The 20,220-nt window shown below is 46.6% G+C and overlaps 1 protein-coding gene across 1 annotated transcript; it reads right to left on the bottom strand.

The window, feature by feature from the left end:
• Positions 1 to 14,693: 14,693 nt before the first annotated feature.
• Positions 14,694 to 17,045, bottom strand: LOC117584497 (protein escargot). The gene has a single exon (XM_034273428.1). It carries the CDS (start codon positions 16,441 to 16,443, stop codon positions 14,956 to 14,958), a length of 1,488 nt encoding a protein of 495 aa, XP_034129319.1. The 5' UTR covers positions 16,444 to 17,045; the 3' UTR covers positions 14,694 to 14,955.
• Between the last annotated feature and the right edge of the window lie 3,175 nt (positions 17,046 to 20,220).

Genomic DNA, 20,220 nt, shown 5'->3' with positions numbered 1-20,220 from the left:
TCTTCCATCGCTTGTTGAAATCTTACCTCAAATTCATACGCGGATCACCCAGCGGACCCTCATTTAATCCCGAAGCTCTGCAGCCATTTGATGTTGAGCCGCAAAATAAATAAGTCTCCCGCGCTAGATACTTCCTCATACACACAAATGAACACGAATCAAACACATGTCGCCGCCAATTAACAGCGATCCAAGACAACATTTCTCAAAAAAGTATTTACCAGCAGAGCGAACCAAAAAAGGATTAAAATCAGAAATGGAGAAAATGCTTTTAGGCTAATCCCAGCAACAAGTCGAACGTGTGCGTCTCACATTGCCCAGCATCCTACCCATAGATATTGTCATCCAATACCAAGATGTTGTTGTTGCTGCTGCTGCTGCTGGACACACTTGTCGGGCTGACTCAAAGCGACATTTCCCACTCAGAAAAGATTTCGTCACGCTTAATTTTGTTTGTGTTTTTTTTCTCTGTTCGTTTGAAAATTAGTTTCAGGACAATCGAAGTTATGAAGTCATGCAGAAGACAATTGGATCATTTGTTTATGGAGGTGTGTTCCGAGACCCAGAGAGCACACATGCAACAGGTTACACTTTTGAGTGACGTAGAGCCATGCCTCTGGGGCATTTGTCAACATTTCTTATTATTTGTTTGTTTCGTTTCGTTGCTGCGTTGCTGCGTTGCTGCGTTGCCCGAAATCAGCTTAAATATAATTAATGGCGGCATTGAGCAGTGACAAGTCCATTAAAATGAATTTCTGGATTAAAGATTTGTGCCCGAAGTCCCGAAGTCAAGGGGAGAGAGAGAGAGAGAGAGAGAGAGAGAGAATATTTCCCATAAGTTGCAAAACATTTGCCGCCCGAGCATATTAACCCGAGTTCAAACCTATTCCAATCAAAGCCCAATTTGAACCTGTTCCCGTCCTTCAATAAAATTAAAGAGCCATAAAGCAAATTTACTGCAACGTGCAACAAATTAAAACATCATAAAAATCAAAGACAGCCCCGAAAGAGATCTCAGTGCGATGCTAAAGGAAAATGCCGCCATCGCCATCCGTCCGTGGCAAAACGCGAACAGAAGTTGAGTTGAGCGGCGGCGGCGGCGGCGGCGGCCCCAAATTAGACGCCGCCTCCTCCACCACGAGGAGGAGCAGGCCCACAGGGAGACCTGGGCCTGGAGATCCCCAAAAGGCCCGCTGCCATGGCACGGCTAATGATGACCTTTTCACTGCGGCACGACAACTTAAGGTCATAAACAATCAAAAGCTGCTCCAACTGGTGGCAATTGGCGCGAAGGCGAAGGCGAAGGCGCTTCACCGCATCTCAGTTTCGTCTTTATTTTTGGGGCCTCCTTCGGACGGTCTTTGCTGCTCCATGGCAGCTACCAAGCTACCAAGCTACCAAGCAACGCTAATAGTTAATAATAATTATTATTTCATTTCTGGCAAGCGCAACTCCCACTAGCTGACACCAACTGAAAGCCCACAGAGCCACAAAACAATAAAGCATCCAAGACCAGGCAGGACTGTGTACCATGGTACGGAAAGGAGTGGTTGGGCAGCGAACAAGCTGTGAAAATTGTGTAGAAAATTATGGAGTTATAATTATAAATTATTATTAATACGAATTCGATTAGCTTTTTGCAATCACTTGAAAGATTTGATCATAGGACCTGCATGAATCCGTTGCAAGTCCATTAAAAGTACCCACCCATCGTCCCTAGTGTACCCTTGAGTTTTGAACACTTTCTTCGCCGCGCGCTCCACTGTTCCTGCAGCCGTAGCGGACAGACAACGGTAACATGGCGTGTTTGTTTATTGCGCATGCGCGCCGGCAATCGCACTGGCAGAGATCAGGCGGCGTAGTACTTATGGCCCCCGCTTCGGTACGGTTTCCCCCCATTACTTTAGCCCACTTAGCTCCGCATCGGCAAGTCAGGATCTCGGCCCAGCTCTGGCTGCTGCTCCAGTCTCCTCTCCTCTCCTCTCCTCTTCACTCCTCTCCACTCCGCTCTCTCACGCGATAGTTATCCTAATGGGTTGACTTTCGTTTGAAATTCTGCTGCTGCCCGGGCCACATCTATCAGGGGAGCACTCCTCCGGACGGTTTTGTGGCTCTCAGTTTTTGTTTTTAAGTGAGATGTTGGCAATAAAGCAGCAATTTGTTAACTTTCCAGGCAGCAACTGCAGCCACTGCGGTCGCGCTCATTTAGCTACCTCATTGGCGGCTCTTGTTCGCTCGTTTGCCGGCTCGTGATGGCCACTGAGCCACTGAGGGATGTCCGCACTGCTGGCAGAGACTCCAGTTTCCCTGTCAGCTCATTATGCAAGTCCTGCTGGGAAGGAGGAAGGAGTGCCCTGGTGGAAATTGAACATGCAAACTATCCCATTGTTCTAGCCGGAGCAGAAGGCAACAAGTGCCTCCATGGCGAACAACCAAAACAGTAGCCAGGCCAGAACAAATGTCCATAAATATGGCCATTGGCCATTGGACGAGCCAACAAGCTGGGAAAATGTGGGAAAATCCATGCTGCGGCGACTCGTTCTTCGCTTGCACATTAACACCCATCTCCTCTCCATTCTCTCTCGCTTTTTGTTGTTTTTCTTCTTTAGATTATGACATAAGCTGCACGTTCTGCCTTTGATATATCTGTGGGGATTCGCGCATCTGCGAAATTGACACTTTACAACGTACAACCCATATAAACGTGACCCAGACCCAGACCCAGACCCAAGGGACCATTATTTGCATAAGCCAGCAAGCAGCAGGAATGCCAACCCATACAGATGACACGAAGATTGCATACCCTTGAGGGGATCCATCTAAAGTGGAAGCTAATGCTGCTGCCAGCCAAAGGGTTCACTTATTCGCCATGCCCCATGCCCGATTCATATTCGTTTAAAGATGCGTTTTGGCAGCAGCAGCCGCAGCCGCAGCCGCAGCCGCAACTGCAAATAAAACCTGAGATATGGGAGGGAGAGGGACGGACTGAGTTTAAGGACGCAGACACGATCCCGAAATGCAAACATTCTTTATGCGCAATGCGCAAACAACAATAAAAATATGAAGCTACCAATGCCAGATCGCCCCAAAGTCGTGTAAAGTCAATGTTAATGTTAATGCCGATGCCGATGCCGATGTTGGGGACTTGTGGTGTGGCACTGGGGACCATGGACCATGGACTGGTTACTGGTTACTGGTTACTGCCAATGTGCCCATTGTTCCAGAGAGCTGCGGCGTCTCGTCTTGCATTCATGGCCACTGCCAAAGGAGTCGCTGTGTCTGAGTATCGGAGAGTAGAGCAGGCCCCGGCTAGAGATTCAGAAATTATTGGCTCTGCGTGCGGAGAAAGTGCACGTTTTGCTTGTTAAAAAGCACGAATTGTAATGAAAACAACCTGTTAATCTAAATATCTCACTCGATTGTAGCAGCCAGGCACCAGCCACAGCAACTACTATTATTATATATAGTCTAGTCGTGGCAGTAACTGTACTACTTGCTGCTGCCTAAACTGCCAATAACACACAATAACAAATGGCATTATGTCCGATCTTATTAAAATATCATAAAGAGGCCACGAACCCGGGTCGCGAACTGCAGCCCTCAAGCCCCATTTGTAGCTGTCAATTTGTTGCACACAAAACCTATACTTGCCGGCTTGGATTTAAAACTAATTGAAAAGTTAATGGAGATCGCAGGAGAGGCACTGTAATTATCGTTTGCAGAACAGGGCTAAGGATTTATTCGAAAGTGAATTGGTGGAAGATGGAAATTGTAATTTGAGTTACGTACCGCCATTTGCTGCCATCGAGTTTGCATCAAGTGAAATGTAGAGTGATGATTATTAGCTTCCATCTAACATATTTTACCACTTTTTTCGATGTATCACCAACAAAGAAACAAGAGAAATTAGCACATTGCACAATGCAAATTGAGTGATAACAAAGCTGCAGCTAATTGCAGAATGTGGCTCAGGCAACTGGAGCACACAGTCACATAATGACTCACAGCTCCACGTTCAGAGTTCCGAGGCTGCTGATTAAAATGCTACCGTGAGACGGCCAACAGTCTGGGCACAGAGCACAGGCCACATTTACGAGTACGAGTATCCCCATCCCATATCTGAGCGAGTGTTATTATTGCCGTGTCATAGTGGGAAAGTGAAGTGGCGCAGGGAGGTAGGTGCCCACTTCGGTTGTCCAATTATGCCGCTCTTTGCGGTGGCATTCAAACAATATCGAAATCTCTCTAATGAAGTTGAAGATCGCCCGGGCTACTGTCGGGCGTAATTTACAGTGGGACTGCCAGTGATCGTTCAATTTCAAAATCCACAAACGAGCAACCTGTTTGAATTCGGTTGTAGTTCTGCTTCGATTATATTCGAAATGTACTTCCATTCAGTCACAAATTTAAATGCTAGAATTTAGAACAGCGGCCGTTTATCATTCCGGACAGTCTCTCAGGGCAATTGGCAGAGTTTTACTTTCAAAATATGTCAAAAGGAAATCAAATTGCGGCCAACTGAATGGCCAAATTTATGGCTTGATTATTTGCTTATGATTATGATTGAGCCGAAAAACCTCCCATTTTTCTGGCAACTTTAATTGGACTTATCATGGAGATTGGAACTGAGGCTGGGGCAGAGTTTTTCCCTCCAATTTCCCTCGCTTTTTCCTGCCCAATTGCCTCGGACGTCAAGCACTTGGAAGCTTTCTTTTATGGCCGCCTCGAATAATGATTCGAAGGCCCCGGCTGTTTGAATTTATCACCCACTCGAAAAGCATTTTTCCATACGTACATCCAAGTGGAGTGGACTGGACTGGAGTGGAGTGGAGTGCAGTCTGGAGTCCATGTACCTGCCATGGCCGCAGCAATAATTCAATAAATCTATTGCATTGCGTTATTGGCAATATGATGATGAGGCTTGCCGTTGATCTTGACTTGACTTGCATTATGCAGAAGAAGAACGACTGCGGATGCGGCCTCGTCTTCGTCTTTAGACTAGGGCTTGGACTTGGACTTGGGCCAGAACTTGAACTTCAACTTGACTCTGACTTAAAGTCCATCAATTGGAGGCTCGGCTGACTGTCTGTGGTTTGTTTTTATTATATTTAGCGAAGAGCATAATAATTCTTTCCACTCCGAACGTTGATAACGTTCGCCCAATGATATGGCAGAGTGGGAGGAGCAGATGCGATGCGGATGGAGGCGGCTGCTGCTGGGGAATGCAAATTTGTTGCATTTGTATTGGCGTCGCTGAGTTGCCTTCAAGTGCAGCTAGGCCCTTTTGGCCTAGACAGGATCAGCCTCTGCCGCTGCCGCTGCCGCTGCCGCTGCTGTTGATGAAATATTATTCATGGCTCTGGCTGGCAACTTGTTCCTAGTACTCTTCTGCAGCAGCACAAATCTGCATATGAAAAATTATTATTGTAATCCATTTGAGAGGAAAGGCTGGACCGGACCGGCTTGGCTTGGTCTGCCACAAAATTATGCAGCATTTTGTTTTTACTGCCAAACTGGCCACCCTGTACCGCCCCCCTAGCCGAAAGAAAGGCGTCAAGAGATTTATGCTTCAAGTTTTTGAAGATTTCCGTGCCAGTCTGCCAGTCTGCCAGTCTGCCAGTTGGCCAGTCGCTGTTCTGATTCCTTCTGGGGGTCTTGGAAAATTTGTAGAACATTTCGCTTGGTGTTTGCCATAACTCACCATTGTCCGGAGTTCTTCCGGCGGCGGCCACTCGGTGTTGAAATCATTTGTAGTGCAAATTTCGTACCTTGATATATGTGGCAAGTGTGAAAATATATTTGATCAAATAGCTCGCCAGAGAGCGGCGAGATTTATCGCTCGGAAAGGAACTGCATTTTGGGTGGGTGGACTAAAGAGGAGTCCATGGAAATTGGCATGGCGACCGTAATTGAAATCTAAGTGAGCCGCGTTGAGAGGCCACTTTCAACGGCATCGTTCGCCCACTTTCATCCGCAAAGCAAACACACTTAGCCCCGAAAATTCAGGCTTTCGAAGCCCCTGTCATAACTCAATAAATCACGGAGCCATCATCGGGCCAACACCTACCCAACCCAAAAGCCGAACAGAGTTATATAACAGCAGATTTCAGGTGAAATTTTCAAACGCCAAACGCCAAACGGCAAATCGAACCCGAACCCGCATCCTCCTCGAGCTAATCCGGCGCCACAAACCGCAACAGAAAGTGGCGAAAGAGGGATAGTTTCAAGCTACACTTGAGGGTCTTCATCAGAGACACAACTTCGAGTCGAGTTTGTAGCTAATGATGCGACACATTTGCTAATTTCTATTGAAGCCCACTTGCTGGCTCTGGGCCAGGTCACCCGTGAAAACAGGTCTCAAGCACAATGGAGAGTTGGTCTGGCTCTGGGAAGAGGAGATCATCAGCAATAGGCAATAGGCAATAGGAAACCGCCACCCGTAGCTTTCTATTGTGCAAAATGAAATTAAACCGTGTTGGCATTAGATCTGTACGCATTGTTAATTATTTGTGGACTTCTCGAGTCGGGAAAGTGTGCAAAATTCAGGCCCGATCTGTACGCCAGTCAGTCAATCAGTCAAATGCTCCGTCATTCCATTCCAATCAATTTGTGGTTCATGTCTGCAGCATTTCCATTGCCTGAGCCTGAGCCTGAGCTTGAGCTGGAAAGGTGCCACTTTCTGGTGTCTCCATCATGGCTGGATGCTGGATGCTGGATTTATGATTTGCATAAAAAATCGTTGGCCAATTCTTTTTCTTTCTTCGCTCGGTATCTACTTTTACCCATTTGCTGGAGATTATTTGTTTTCGTCATTTCCCTCTCGCTTCTTTTATTTGTATTTCTTTTGCGCCTGTCCGACCTTTGCACTTTTCACTTACAATTCTCCATTTGCCGCTTTCCGTTTGCCGTTTGGCAAATCTTTTAAGGAAATAGCGCTGCGAATAAATACCAAAATGGACATTTTGCAGACATTTCCATTTCCTTAAACGCTCAAAGGAGTGAAAACCGAATCACGCGTGCCCTCGCCTCGATTTTACCTCGAACGCAGCAGCGAACGAGCAGTGAAATCGGCCAAGAGGCCAAAGGAGTAGTTTCTACAGTAAAAATTCCCAATCCCAGTTGTCCCATGGGACAATCTTTTCCATGATTCATTTCATTATGCATTAGGCTGCAATCAAGAGCAATATTTGATAAAAAAAAAGGGCCAATGCAATGGCCTAGGCTTCCTCCCAGGTAATCCGATATCAAAACCCCATTAGCGAAGCCACCGCACAACTCCAGGTAATCGGATAGGCGAAAGTCTCTCCACTGCCACTGCCACTGCCCCTTCCCATTTCACTATTAGTTTGTTATTGTTATAATTTCTTTATTATCACCATTGTGGGGAAGCCAATACGAATACGAATACCAATACCAACACCGATCAACGATCAACGATCAGTATGGGCCACATTTGTAATTACCTTCAGACTCGTACGTGTTGATATGGCCAAAGGTAACCGCAAATCCACTTGGAGCCGGTCCACTTGGTGGCGGAGAAGAGGCCCCAAACCACTTGAAATTTATGCGGCTGTTAGCTACCAGATAACGCTTTTGATTATGACAACTGGCATGGAAATTATGGCCGCTGCCTCCCAAGCGGCCCCTACCAGAGCGTAGCTGCACTCCTCCAGCTTTCGAAACCCGCAGCAGCTGTCGGCCTAGCGGGGGTGCTCCACTCCACTCCACTCCACTCCGATGCTAAAGCCATCTCGCAGCCATCGAGCCATCAGCTGCTGCCGCTGCTGCATCATTCGAAATCAGTTTCTGTTTTCGTTGTGGATGTGCCACTGTGCCCCCACTCGGCGGAATATCTTGAATTTGGCTCGAGCTCACTTTTCATGCTGATGGAGTGGAAGGCTTTTGGCTTTGGCTACGGCTACGGCTACGGCTTCACAGTTTGTTCTTTCCCTGCCTCGTGGAGGGGGAAGGGGGAGAGCTACGAAATGCATAAACAATCGAAAACAAATTTCGAGAGCCAGAGCTTTGAAGAAATACGAGAATATGTACGTATGTACATTGTATGTACGATTGTATGTACGAGTATGAATTGTTTGAAATCTCTTCCCCCGTTTTATGTTTATTGTTCTGGACTCAAATAAAGTCAGTCAATGTAAATATGGAAGCTATGTTTGTGGAGGCAACAGTGGGCTTAAGTCTGCCAAAGTTCGCCAAGGTTTCCGAATTGAAAAATGTAACAAAATCTTGGGAAAGATCTTAAAATTGGGGAAAATATGCGTACACTTTTTTAGAAAATATTATCATTGTAATTGCTCAACCATTTCCTCATTACTTTCGCCCCACTGTGGCCTGAACATACCAAACATATTTTCATAGCATTTGAATAACTGTGGGGCAAAAGCGGGGCAACCCCGGCCTCCGATGGTAAATGAGTTAAAAATTGAGGAGAAGACAAAAAGCTGAGACAATTAAGCTTAAGGAGCATTTCATTTCATTTGATTTCGATTCGAAGAAAGTTCAACGAGCCGCCGCCAAAGAGAAACCCGGGTTGCCTCTAGCCCAGGGCTGATCTACAACGATTGGAAGACGGCGAGGCTTCAACTGGGACTGGGACTGGGACTGGGACTGGGACTGGGATGTGGATTTGGTTGTAGAGCGATGTTGCTGGTGCTGGTGCTGGTGGGTGGAGGAAACAGTATTGGTCTTGTGGTTTTTGTGGGCACTTAGACCAATGGACCTTGAAGACCACAAATGTGTTGCCAGCGACAACAAGTGTGTGTGTGAGTGGCTTGGCTTGGCTTTCATGAATCATAGGAAAGCATTTGAATTGCAAAAGACATAAGAGATATACATACCGAAAATAGTCAGCAATTGTACGAGTACTTTGTCCCATTCCCTCCATCTCTTTGACATTTACGGATCATAACAATTTGAATTTAACATACGCAAAATGAGACCATTTTTGGTAGCTCTGGAAGCCCGGCAATGCCCCAGGGCATCAATTTGGACATGTGCCGAGATGATTGTTGGAAAAGTATTTTAAGTGGCCGCCACAGAAACGATCAGAATGTGTCAAGAGGGATATCTGATATATGGGAGTTCTTTCCACAAGCGAAATTCACACACAAAATTCTCCCCCCCAGGTCCAGGTGTGTTCTATTAATCAACACAAAATATCCTGTTATATTTGTTGAGATGGAAATGAAAATGAAAATGAAAATTAACATAAATTATAAGCAAACATGACAGGGCAGAGATTTCATATCCTGCTGTCCCCGGCGAACGGTTTCCACATCCGATTCGAGCCCCGAATTTCCCATGACCCCAGGAGACAGAGAGCTCTCGATTCTCGCGATGATGCCCGCTTGTCAGCATTCATTCCATTCCCACCATTTAGATCCCCATAATATGTAATCTCGATCCCGAATCCTCTCATCTTTATGCATGCGCACGTCCAGAGCCATCGACATCGAGGATGGGGGAGCAGCAGAAGGAACAGGTTCTTTTTCCTGCTTGGATTCTGATTCTTCTTCGTTTTCTATTCTCTTTTTGTATTTTTTGGTAATTTGATCCGATCTGCCTGCGAGGCGAGGAAGTAGAGCAATGGGATCTTGAACATGTGAATACCATTTCTGTGTGGATATTATGGGTTCAGTGCACCTTGTGGAGGACTGGGGATGAATATGTATGTACATTTTTGTATGTAAGTGTGGGAGCAGGGAGTTCTTTTTTACTTGATGAGACACTGACAGCGAGGGTCAATTGCCAGAAGAAGGTGTGGGCCACCAGGTGGGGATTTTGGGCAAACGGAAATGGATCGGAGACTCGAAGACTCGAAGATGGAGCTCTTCCCACAGGACCGAAAATGGGGATCGAAATACAGATGCAGAAAGTAGATGAATATTTTTAATATCCTTGAATGAGAGCTCTGTAAGTGATGTCAAGCACAACTACAAATATAAAGATAAAAATTAAATTTGGGTCAAACGTGAAATACTTAATAAGGGTCTACACGCGGGTATCTATGTACATATGTAAAAATGTATGTACTCCATGTATGTATGTATGTTCATTCTTCCATATCTCTTGGAAAGTTACAACAATTTCTGTGTGCCTCAGTTTCATTTTAATTGCCAGCTGCAAAAATTTAACGAAGATTCATTTATTCTAAGCCAGGACAAAGCCCACTAGTAACGTAACCCCGGGCCCAATCTTTCTATGTCGATCGAGTAAACGCACTCGGCCTGGACCGAATTGTACCCGGACCCGCAATGGAAGCGGACAAAGTGCATTTCACACAAAACGTGCAAATAATAACACCATCTACGCTAATGATCAACGCCATGATGGCTGGTGGTGCTCGTGCCCACTGTGCCCACTGTACCCATAAAACTACTCACGCACACACAGACACACACAAATAGATAGGCAAGAGAAAGAGAGAGAGAGAGAAGAGATGGCTGGTGGCCACTTGCAAACAGACAACAGACAACAGACAATAAAGCGCGTTAACTGCTGTTATGCCTGCTGCCACAATTGTTGTTGAGCTTTGTCTATGAGTTGGTGCAGTACAGCACCTTTCGGCCCCCTCCCTTCCATCGCATGGAGTTCGCTACGCAGCGGCCGAGCCACTAACTAATTGGATAAAACAGCAGCAACAACAACTTTGAACCTTAGTCGGTGGCTAGTCTTTGGAGTAGCGGGCGGCAGCAGGTTGCCTCGCTCGTGCTCGCTTGCTCGCTCTCTCTCTCTCGTTCTCTCGCTCTCTATGCCTGAAGATGCTATCGTTGCCTTTCCACTCACGCACTCACTAATACACATTCAAACACAGACGCACACTCAATCGTTGTAGTTTCTTTCTCACTCTGTCGCTTTTGGTAAACGAGAGTGTGGCGTCGAGCAGAAGCAACAAGCAATGTGCGAAAGCTAAAAACACGCGCGCCGAAAATTGTATACCCTCGCCGTTCAACGAGCAGTAACATGGCTGATGTTGCACGAATTTGATCATTTTTTGATTGACTGGATTTATTTCGATTTTTATTCAATTTAACCTTAACTGGCCAGTTACACAACTTAAAGATGAGCTTAGCAACAAACGTATAACCTTAACATCGTCATAAAGTGTATTGTAGTAGTTACTGTGGGTGATTGCAGTTGTTCACTCACACAAATTAGCAGAAATACACAAAGAAATGCCGGACACCGAAAGAAAAGAGAGACGGACAACAAGAGAGGAGAGAAAAAAAGATCAAGTACGGTTGTCGAATTTTTTGCATTTCGTGCCTTCTATGTTATCTCTGGAACAATGAGATTTTCATTATGACAGTATTTCTCTAGATTTTTAGCTGGAACAACTTGTGGTACACAAGTGTTACATATTAAAATATAATATAATAATAATATAATATATCATTTAATATAATAAACCATATACCGCTGGCTTCCTGTGATGCTCTATCGGATATTTAATTATCACTCATTTGTTGTTTGATCTATAAACTCTGGAAATGGTTGTGGCGTCTAGGAAATGTAAACAAAAAATCAGAGAATTTTGCTTAGTTTCATCTGAAAAATGGGTAAATGCTTTTTAATTACTTCTGAGGGAAGTACATTATTACAAACGTGTGAATGTATGCTTTATATACTTATAATTCCATTAATTTAGTAATTCCAGTACCTGACTTCGAATGGGACTCTTATTCCGAATCCGAATCCGAATCCGAATACCAGTCCGCGTCAGACGGTCGCGCAAAAAAGCACACTTCGTCGTGACAAACAAAATGCTCACGTTTATCGCGGACAAAAGATCTCCATTTTTACGCTAAATTTCATTTCAGTTTGCGCTTTTGTCGCTCGGCCTCCCCCAGCACCTCTCTGCACCCACCAGCCGCAGTGTACACCCGCAGCTCCCTGTGTGGCTCCCGTCGGTTCCCCCGGTCACCCCTTTGAGTTCGCTTCTGCTCTGGATCAATCGGTTTTTCGGGGAGCCTTCTGTGTGTGTGTTATTCGCCTTTTGTTTGGAAAGTTTTTCATTTTGGCTCGTTAAAAAATTTAAAATTCAAAAAAATACTTTTTTTCTTTGACAAAAGGGTGACGGAGGTGGCGGGTGGGAGAGAGGGAACTGCCAACTGCCTTTTATCTTTGCATATTCATAAAGCTTCGATCTGTTTACCATTTTGCGTTGTCGTTTGACTTTTAGCTGCTTTATTATGGTGCAGCATTTCTGGCCAAAATCGTCAGGTTTTATCAGTGGCAGTGGGCAAAGAGAGGGGCAGGGGAATGATCCTAGGAAACCCAGAGGTGGAAGACCAGACAGACAGCTGCAGTTGCGAAAAACGTCATGAAAGTGATATTTGTTTATTGTTAACGAATTGAAATGGAAGTTGAAGCAGAGAGCTGGGTGTAGAGACAGAAATTTAGGTCTCTTAGCTATTGGAGTACGTTTGGAACAATCCTTGATCGAGGATGTTTTATATGAGAGCCAAATACCACCATCCCTTATTAAGAGTACAATTTATCAAAGCCTTAAAAGAATTGCCTGTGGCCTTACCCAAGCGATCTTCTTCCCAAGCGGCAATGTAACCCCAGATGGACTCACTCTCCTCACAATAAAATGGTTTAAAAAATGTACCGATCAAGCGCGAAATTTGGCACAAATAAAATAAAATAATCCGAAATAAAAACCCAAGCGGTTTTTATTCGTTTTTGGGTAGGGAGAGGGTCAAGCCAGGCAGTTACCCTCCCGTTTTGCTGTTGTCCATGTTTTCGGCTATTTTTTATTTCTCCTACTTTTTATTCCCTCGATCTTTGTTATCGCGCTGAGGGTAGAGTCTGAAGCTGGAGCCACAGTCAGGCTAAGGCAAAGGCGAAGGCACACAAAAGGCCCTAAATGCGAGTCTATTTTGTTACAATTTAAGACGCTTATTAGAAATCGTTTGCAAATTGTTTAGCAAGAAAGCAGGCACGAACGTTGATCGTTCGTTTTGGGAGCTGCGATCAAGCAGCCGTGTCTCGGGTTTTGTGAACTGGAGTCTGGAGATCTGGCAGCCTGTGCTGGTAACCCGAGACCGGAGGAGGAGGAGACTGCCATGGAGGCAGTCGAGCCACGAAATGCGTGCATATTAATTTTCGCTGGTTCGGGGCTTGCGCTCGTACTGGGATCGGATCGGATCGGATCTCTGCACACGTGAAACTTGACTGAAACTTGTTGCTGCCGCTCCGTGGCTGGGCTGCCTGATGATCTAATTTGGCAACAATTGTCGTGGTCGTCGATCGCTGATCGCTGCTCTGCCGGATCCCCACACACATGTGCGATCGCTGGCTGGGACTCTGAGACTCCAGACCCCGCTTGGCGATCGATTGATCTCGATAATGAGTTTCGTTACGTTCGGCTACGAGTTCGACTTCGGCCTGGGAGGACGCACCCATAATTCCATATGCTCTGTCACCCAAACGTTACCTTTCGATGATGGCGTCTCCTCCTACTCCGCCTCCTCCTTTCCGCATGGATGCATTGATCACACTTGGGATCTTGCCTAGTCGGTGGGGAGACTCTATTTCTTCTCTCTCCTTCATTAAAAGCTGCCTCACGTCTAATAAGACTTTGGCGAGGCGCGGATCTGCTCAGGCTTGAAGTTTGGGTTTTGATTTAGTGACTGCCATTTTGTAGCCCCCCTCCCCCTACCGAACCCCTGCCCCACCCGACCACATTGTACGTGTGCGGAAATTTAAATATAATTTATGATCGGCAAAGCATATAAAAAGCTTTTTTCGAGTATGTTTGTTTTTCTGGGCAGGCCATAAAATGTCGCGATTGGCTGGCTGGCTCGATCGATCGACTCGCTTCGATTTGTTTATTCGCCCCCAAAAAGAAGAGCATGACCCAAAAAAGGGAAGAGCCCCCCCTCACCCCAAGTGCCATGCCCTCAAGCCGTTCACGACTATTTCAGATTTGTATGAAATTGCTAACGGAAAACGGAATAGAGTTGGGAACAAATTGCTAGCTCGAATAAGTCTTTCAAGGAGAATATCCAGTTGGATTTTGTATCTGGAAGAAGAGGTTCTTATAATGGGATTCTGCTAAGAGTAATTTAACGCATTAAACAGAATTATGCATTTTGGTTCTCCCTGCAAATCCCTTCGATCGTTTTCTTATAAAGTCACCCAAACTCTCTTCTAGATCTTTCTGCTGAAAGGGCAAAGTGAAAAATAGAAGTAGACCCCCCTTTCCACCCAATAATAATTGTGGTTGTTTTCTGGTATATGTAAATAAAATGTATTTCATTCTTTCATATTTCCTCGTATGTAATAAATTACTTAAAAATATAAAACATTTCCGTATCAAAATATTCCATTAGCTTAACCTCACTTATCCTACTGCGTAATGTAGAACATTTTCAATGTATAAGTAAAAGTTGTGGTCATATCAAAAATAGTTTACGATCTACAGCTAGGCTAAAAATACTCGTACTACGGGGATAGAAACTGATGTGTCTTCGTTCAACTTGGATTATCATACACCTAAAGTTACTTAAGATTGTCTGGTCTTCAGCTTCAGCTTAGGATCTACAGTTAGACGCTGTGGCGTAATACACCTTATATGGTACATTTATGTATACAGGATATCTGAAGAATACTTTACAAAGTTCGGCTTAGGATTTTGTTCGTGAAATAGCAAAGAAATAAATGAAGAATCGAGTAAACTTCCGGTTTAATTTTCTCTTGCAAAGAAAATGCTGACTAGAAAATAGAAAATAATAATCAAATAAAAAGTATTGAATTTTCGGGTGTACGTAGTTTGTTTTGTGGCACTGTGCACTGGGAGTGTCGGGGGGTTAAGTAAGAGTTCTTGCTTTCATTTGGGAACTTGGAGCCGCCGGTCTCTTAAACGAGCTAGGAACTAATTTTTGGTGGAACATGGCTTGAATACAATGTGTGGATCTCCTCTGGCTGATCCTAGGGCTCGGCGTAGCCGGCGTACGATAGTTCGGTGCTGGAGCCGGAGTTGGAGCTGGGACTGCTGCCGCCCGGACATCCGCCCTCGGAGTGCTTCGTCAGCAGGGACATGCGCGAGAAGGTCTTGGAGCAGCTGCTGCAGGAGTACTTCTTGATGTCCGAGTGCGTCTGGAGGTGGGCACGCAGATTGGAGCGATCGGCGAAGGCGCGATGGCAGTGCTGGCAGCTGAAGGGCTTCTCACCGGTGTGGGTGCGGATGTGGCCCTGCAGCAGCCAGGGGCGCGAGAAGGCCTTGCCGCACATGTTGCACTTGCAGGGCAGCGTGTGGGTGCGGATGTGCATCTTGAGGGCGCCCAGCGAGACGTACGTCTTGTCGCAGTCCTTGCAGCTGAAGGACTTCTTCACCTGGTTGCCCTCAGCCGCGGGGCAGTGGAACTGCTGGTGCTTCGTCAGCCCGGAGAAGGTTGAGTAGGACTTCTGGCAGTCGGGGCACTGATAGCGTGGCGGCGACTTGTCCTTCTTGACGGGGCTGGACGAGGCGGAGCTGCTGGTGGATCCACTGGTGGAGGCGCCTGGTCCCACCTTGCTGCTGGTGGCGGTCTCCTGGCCGATCGGCTTGTGCTTGACGGAGAGATCCTCGGGCACCGAGGAGCAGCTGGACTCGGGTGTCATGGAGCGCATGGAGTAGTAGGAGCTCTCCGAGTAGGCCGGCGAGATGGGGGCGTGGTGGTGGTAGCCCAGGGCGGGGTAGGGCGTCTGCTGGTGATAGGCGGCGGCAGGCATCGGCGGATATGGCAGGAACCGGTGCTGCTGGCGCACTCCAATGGGTCTGTGGATGATCTCGGAACGCATCGGCGGCGACACCGAGCTGGCTCGGCCGTGCAGGTAGTGGTGCGGCGGTGGCGACATCGAGCCCAAGGAGTCCGAGGGGGAGCTGGGCGCCAGGAGATCGCCTCGCAGCGGGGAGATCTGCTGCTGGACGGCGGTGGCGGCAACTGCGGCCAGGTGCGGCTGGTTGATGGTGCGGTAAAACTCTGCCGTGTACGGGGACATGTGGAAGTTCCATGGCTGTAGGCCATACTTGGGATACGTGGGGGTGGGCACGACCACGCCTGCAGCGGCAGCAGCAGCAGATGCGGCGGCCACAGCGGCGGCTGCGGCCAGGGCGGCGGCCTGTGTCTGGTTGGGATCAGTGTCTACGTCCACACAGTCCACGGTCACGTCGTCCTCCTCCTCCAAGTCCATGTGCTCGTCGTCGGTGTGGTCCACATCCACGCCCTCATCCTCGCAGCAGTCGCTGACGTTGATCACCTCCTCCGAGGCTGAGGCTGAGGCTGTCACCTCCACCTCCTCCTTCTTCAGGCACAGATCCTGCGGCTCATTGACGGGGGTCTGCGCGGACGCCTCGAACTGGTAGTTCACGGGCCGCTTCTTCAAAGGACACTTGCTGTAGTTTTTTTCCACCAACATGTCTTCCACGGTATGCATTTTGATGCTTTATTTGTCGATTGTCTTCTCGATTGTTTAATTCAAATTAAAAGTTCTCAAAACTGTTTCTCTGTTATTTCAACCACATTGCTCGCGCACACTAAAACACAGAACGAACAGTTATATTCTCAGTAAAAAAGCGCGGTCGCCGTTATTTATTTGTTGCTTTTTTGGGTTTTGCTTTTGCTTTTTGCTTTGCTTTGGATGCTTGCAGCGAGGCGGGTGTCAGCGGAGTCAGAGCGAGTCTGCTGCTGTGCGGGCCTTATATACGCGAGCAGGAGTCGAAGCCAGCAGCGCAGGCAGCGAAAGAGAGGCCGCTCTCTGCGTCGTGCGTTTTCATGCAGGTAGTCGTGCACATGCATGGGCAATGTGTGTTGCGTGCGTTTGTGTGTGTGCGTTCGGCCAATCGTAGCGTTGTGTGGCAAACCTGTTTCGGCTTGCTTATGTACGAAGCAAACGCGAGCAAGCGTGGACACTTGCACCAATCGCCACCGACGCCGTCGCAACAACAACGACTCACAACAGCTAAATATAAACACCGTTATAATTGCACTGGTGTTTACCGGCACACGGAACACGCGTACTCTATGCTGGTGTTGGTGAGAGAGAGGCTGCTGGAGAGACTCTCTTTGTCTAAACTCAATGCGCATTTAGGTGGAGAGGAGCGAATGATGCTGCGTCGATTAACAGTTGTTTGCTGTGGATAGAGAAAATCGGGAATATCCCTGGAAAAGGGGGGATTAACTACAAGGGCTATATGGCTCATTATCAGGTGCATCTGGGTCATTAGTTTACCTGCCCCGTACGCGCACAAAAAAGTATTTGTGCATATCAGGTAGTTGCCGAACACGTGCGTGCGCCCGAAGGGGCACGCACCTTTTGACTCGATCAAATGTCAAAGATTGAACGGCCCAGGTACCAATTTGCATTAATGAATGTTTTTTGTTGTTTTTACACTGCCAAATGATGCAAAAACAGAAAAGTGGAAAGAAAAACAGTGAGTGGAGTGGAGAAGTTCTGATGAAATTTGGTTTGTTGTAACCTGCTCCATTTTTCAGCAGTAATGTTGCCTCCTAAAATTGATTTAATATAATATTTAAATACAAGTGTTGTGAAGAAACTAACCAAACCTAACGTAAAATATATGTACAGACACGATCACCGAGAAATAAACCCAACTAGCAATATTTTTATTCAATAAATAGCTGTACAAATGCTGCAAATGAATACGGTTCGATCACAACCATTAAAGTGTGTGTCAGGAAGTTGGAAAATGTGCTTACTTTATAGGCACTCGGAAGGAATCGTTTGAAAAATATTTAAATCAGATGCCTGATCTTCTCAACTAAAGACAAACCCATAGAGCACACTTGAGCAGCAAAATTGGCAAAATCGGAAATGGCGCGTCTTGACAAAAATCTCTGTTGCGACAAAGCAACCACTCACGAAAAAAGAGCAAGAGCAAACTCTATCACAACAAAAGAGCACTTAAAGCGCGCTCTCTTCGTTGCAGCTCTCTTAAACGTGTTCCATTTCCGAGCCGTTTCACAACGCTCTTATTTAATCATCTTGCTCTCTCGCGACGCAGACCCGAATCAGAGCCGAAGCAGCACGAGAAGGAATTATGTACTTTTTAAACTGTCCGCTTAACTGTTGAGCGAATGAGCATCTCAATATAAATGTTACCATTATGTTTCAACTTATTTTGGCTGCTAGTTCTCTTTCCCTGAAAATTGTAAAAATGTTTCTCAAGTGGCACCCGCACTACTTGTGGTAAGTGGCAGCTGTATGTTGCAGAAAAACAAACAAACATGACCGAAGGAAGGGAAAGTGTTCCCTTGTCAGATAAGAGGTGTTACCCGTACATGCACACATGCAAACATACATGTATAAGTCATAGGAATCCAGTGAAGTTGGGGGGAATCTGTGCCAATTTTCAGGAATGGCCCACACAGAGCGAACATTTAACTTAATTAGCGTCCTATCAAATGTTTGTCCCTGTGGCAGGGCCCACTGCTGTGCATGCGGATCCAGATAGAGATTGCGATTAAGAGATTCCAAGGAATATGGCCGGCAGCCATACGGGCGCACAAGTGCGATCTCCACTCCAGGCGATGCGATTCCCAAACGAGGAAGGAACCCAAAAACCGCCAGCATAAATTAATAGATAAAAATGTGCAGACCAAAGACTGGACTCGGGACTCGTTTCGGGCTCTGGCTTCTGCCACGTACTGCGATTTACATGCCCATGGCCAGGTAGTACTTTTCCTGCAGTTCCAGTCTGAGTTCCAGTCCCATTTCCAGCTCTCTTTCACTCTAGTTCCCTTATCTTATCGCACGTCGCTGGGCCATGGCGCTGCGAGCTGTAGCTGTAGCTGTGCTATAGCTGTAGCTGTAGCTGAAGCTGGAGTGTGGTCTCCTCTAATGCACCTCGACTCGGACTGCCCGACGTTGCTGTCGTTGCTCGATTGGCTGTTAACAAAGATTTAATGATCTTGTTAACTAATTTTTTCCTGGCTATGTTCTAGGAGAGGCCCGGACCCGGACCGAGACTGCAGACTGCAGACTGCAGACCACCCACTGACCAAGCTCTGAGCCGCTTCGACCGCTGTGCAAGTTAATTAGTTTGGGGTTTGGGCTCGAGCTTAGACTCGGAGTTGGCCTTAAATCACACTCGTGCAAGTTTATTGGGAGCAATCCTTCTGCAAGTTGACAAATCGCATCAGCAGAGGGGTGGAAATTCTTGAAGGAATAGCCGGACTATTCATTGATTGATGGAGAGAAAATGAAGTGAAGAATTCTCTAGCAAACTGTTGTCATTGCTTAATAAGTATATTCTCCAATTCTTTGTAAATGATTCACCCAAAAATCAATCATAAAAATCTCCAATTAGGTGACCCAAATAAACAAACCACAAGACCAATTTCAGTTGCTTGGAACCCAACCGATCCATCGATCCAGCGATCCATCGATCCATATCCCAACCCATCCCTGGCTCCCATAACATTTTGAAAGCGTGTAAAATGATGCTGTTGAAGCGATTTTTGGGATGTTGCAACATGGCAGCATGGCAAACACTAGCAACGAAACGAAGAGAAACAACATCGCAAAAAGAGGCCAAGCCGCAACAGGCTAATCCTATTTTGGAGGCAATGAAACAAAAATAATAAAACTCTTTTACGACAAGCTCTAAAAAACAGAAATCCGGCGCGAGCAGAAGAGGTTCAGGGACTTTTGGTTGGGAATCAGCGCGCTCGGTTCCCTTTGGGTTTCTGCTAGGGTCTGATGGTTTGGTTTGGTCTGGTGTGGTCTGGTCCGGTCCGGTCCGGTCTGGTCTGGAGCGAGCAACAAATTATTAACGACATTTTAAATGCAACGCCTCTTGGCTTGGGCCCCATATGAAAAGGGGTCACAGCACCACAAGGGTACAGAGAGAGACTGGCCACGATTTGTGTGGAGTGGAACTCGGGCTGGATATCTGCTCCTTGCGGGCGCAACACGAAGACGCGACGTCTTTTAATGAGATTTGAGTCTGCCGTTGTCGGGGCTTCGAACATGAAAAACTTTTGTAATTCCCTCATTTTCAGGACACGCAGCAAAAAGCGAGCGACAGACACTTGCCCCGGCGAATGTGTGGCATCAACAAGTGTGTGCTGCAAGTTGTGCTTTATATTTTATGCTCTGGCTGTTAAAATTGAAAATTACTTTTGGCCCAGTCTGTGGGATCTGAGGATCTGAGGATCTTCGGATCTCGGTTTCTTCTGGGGCCCCACCGCA

This window comes from Drosophila guanche, unplaced genomic scaffold (assembly GCF_900245975.1).
Source record: "Drosophila guanche unplaced genomic scaffold, DGUA_6, whole genome shotgun sequence".
In the NCBI taxonomy this organism is placed as follows: domain Eukaryota; kingdom Metazoa; phylum Arthropoda; class Insecta; order Diptera; family Drosophilidae; genus Drosophila; species Drosophila guanche.
Note: the sequence above shows the minus strand (reverse complement) of the source record. Positions and strands in the feature narration are given on the sequence as shown.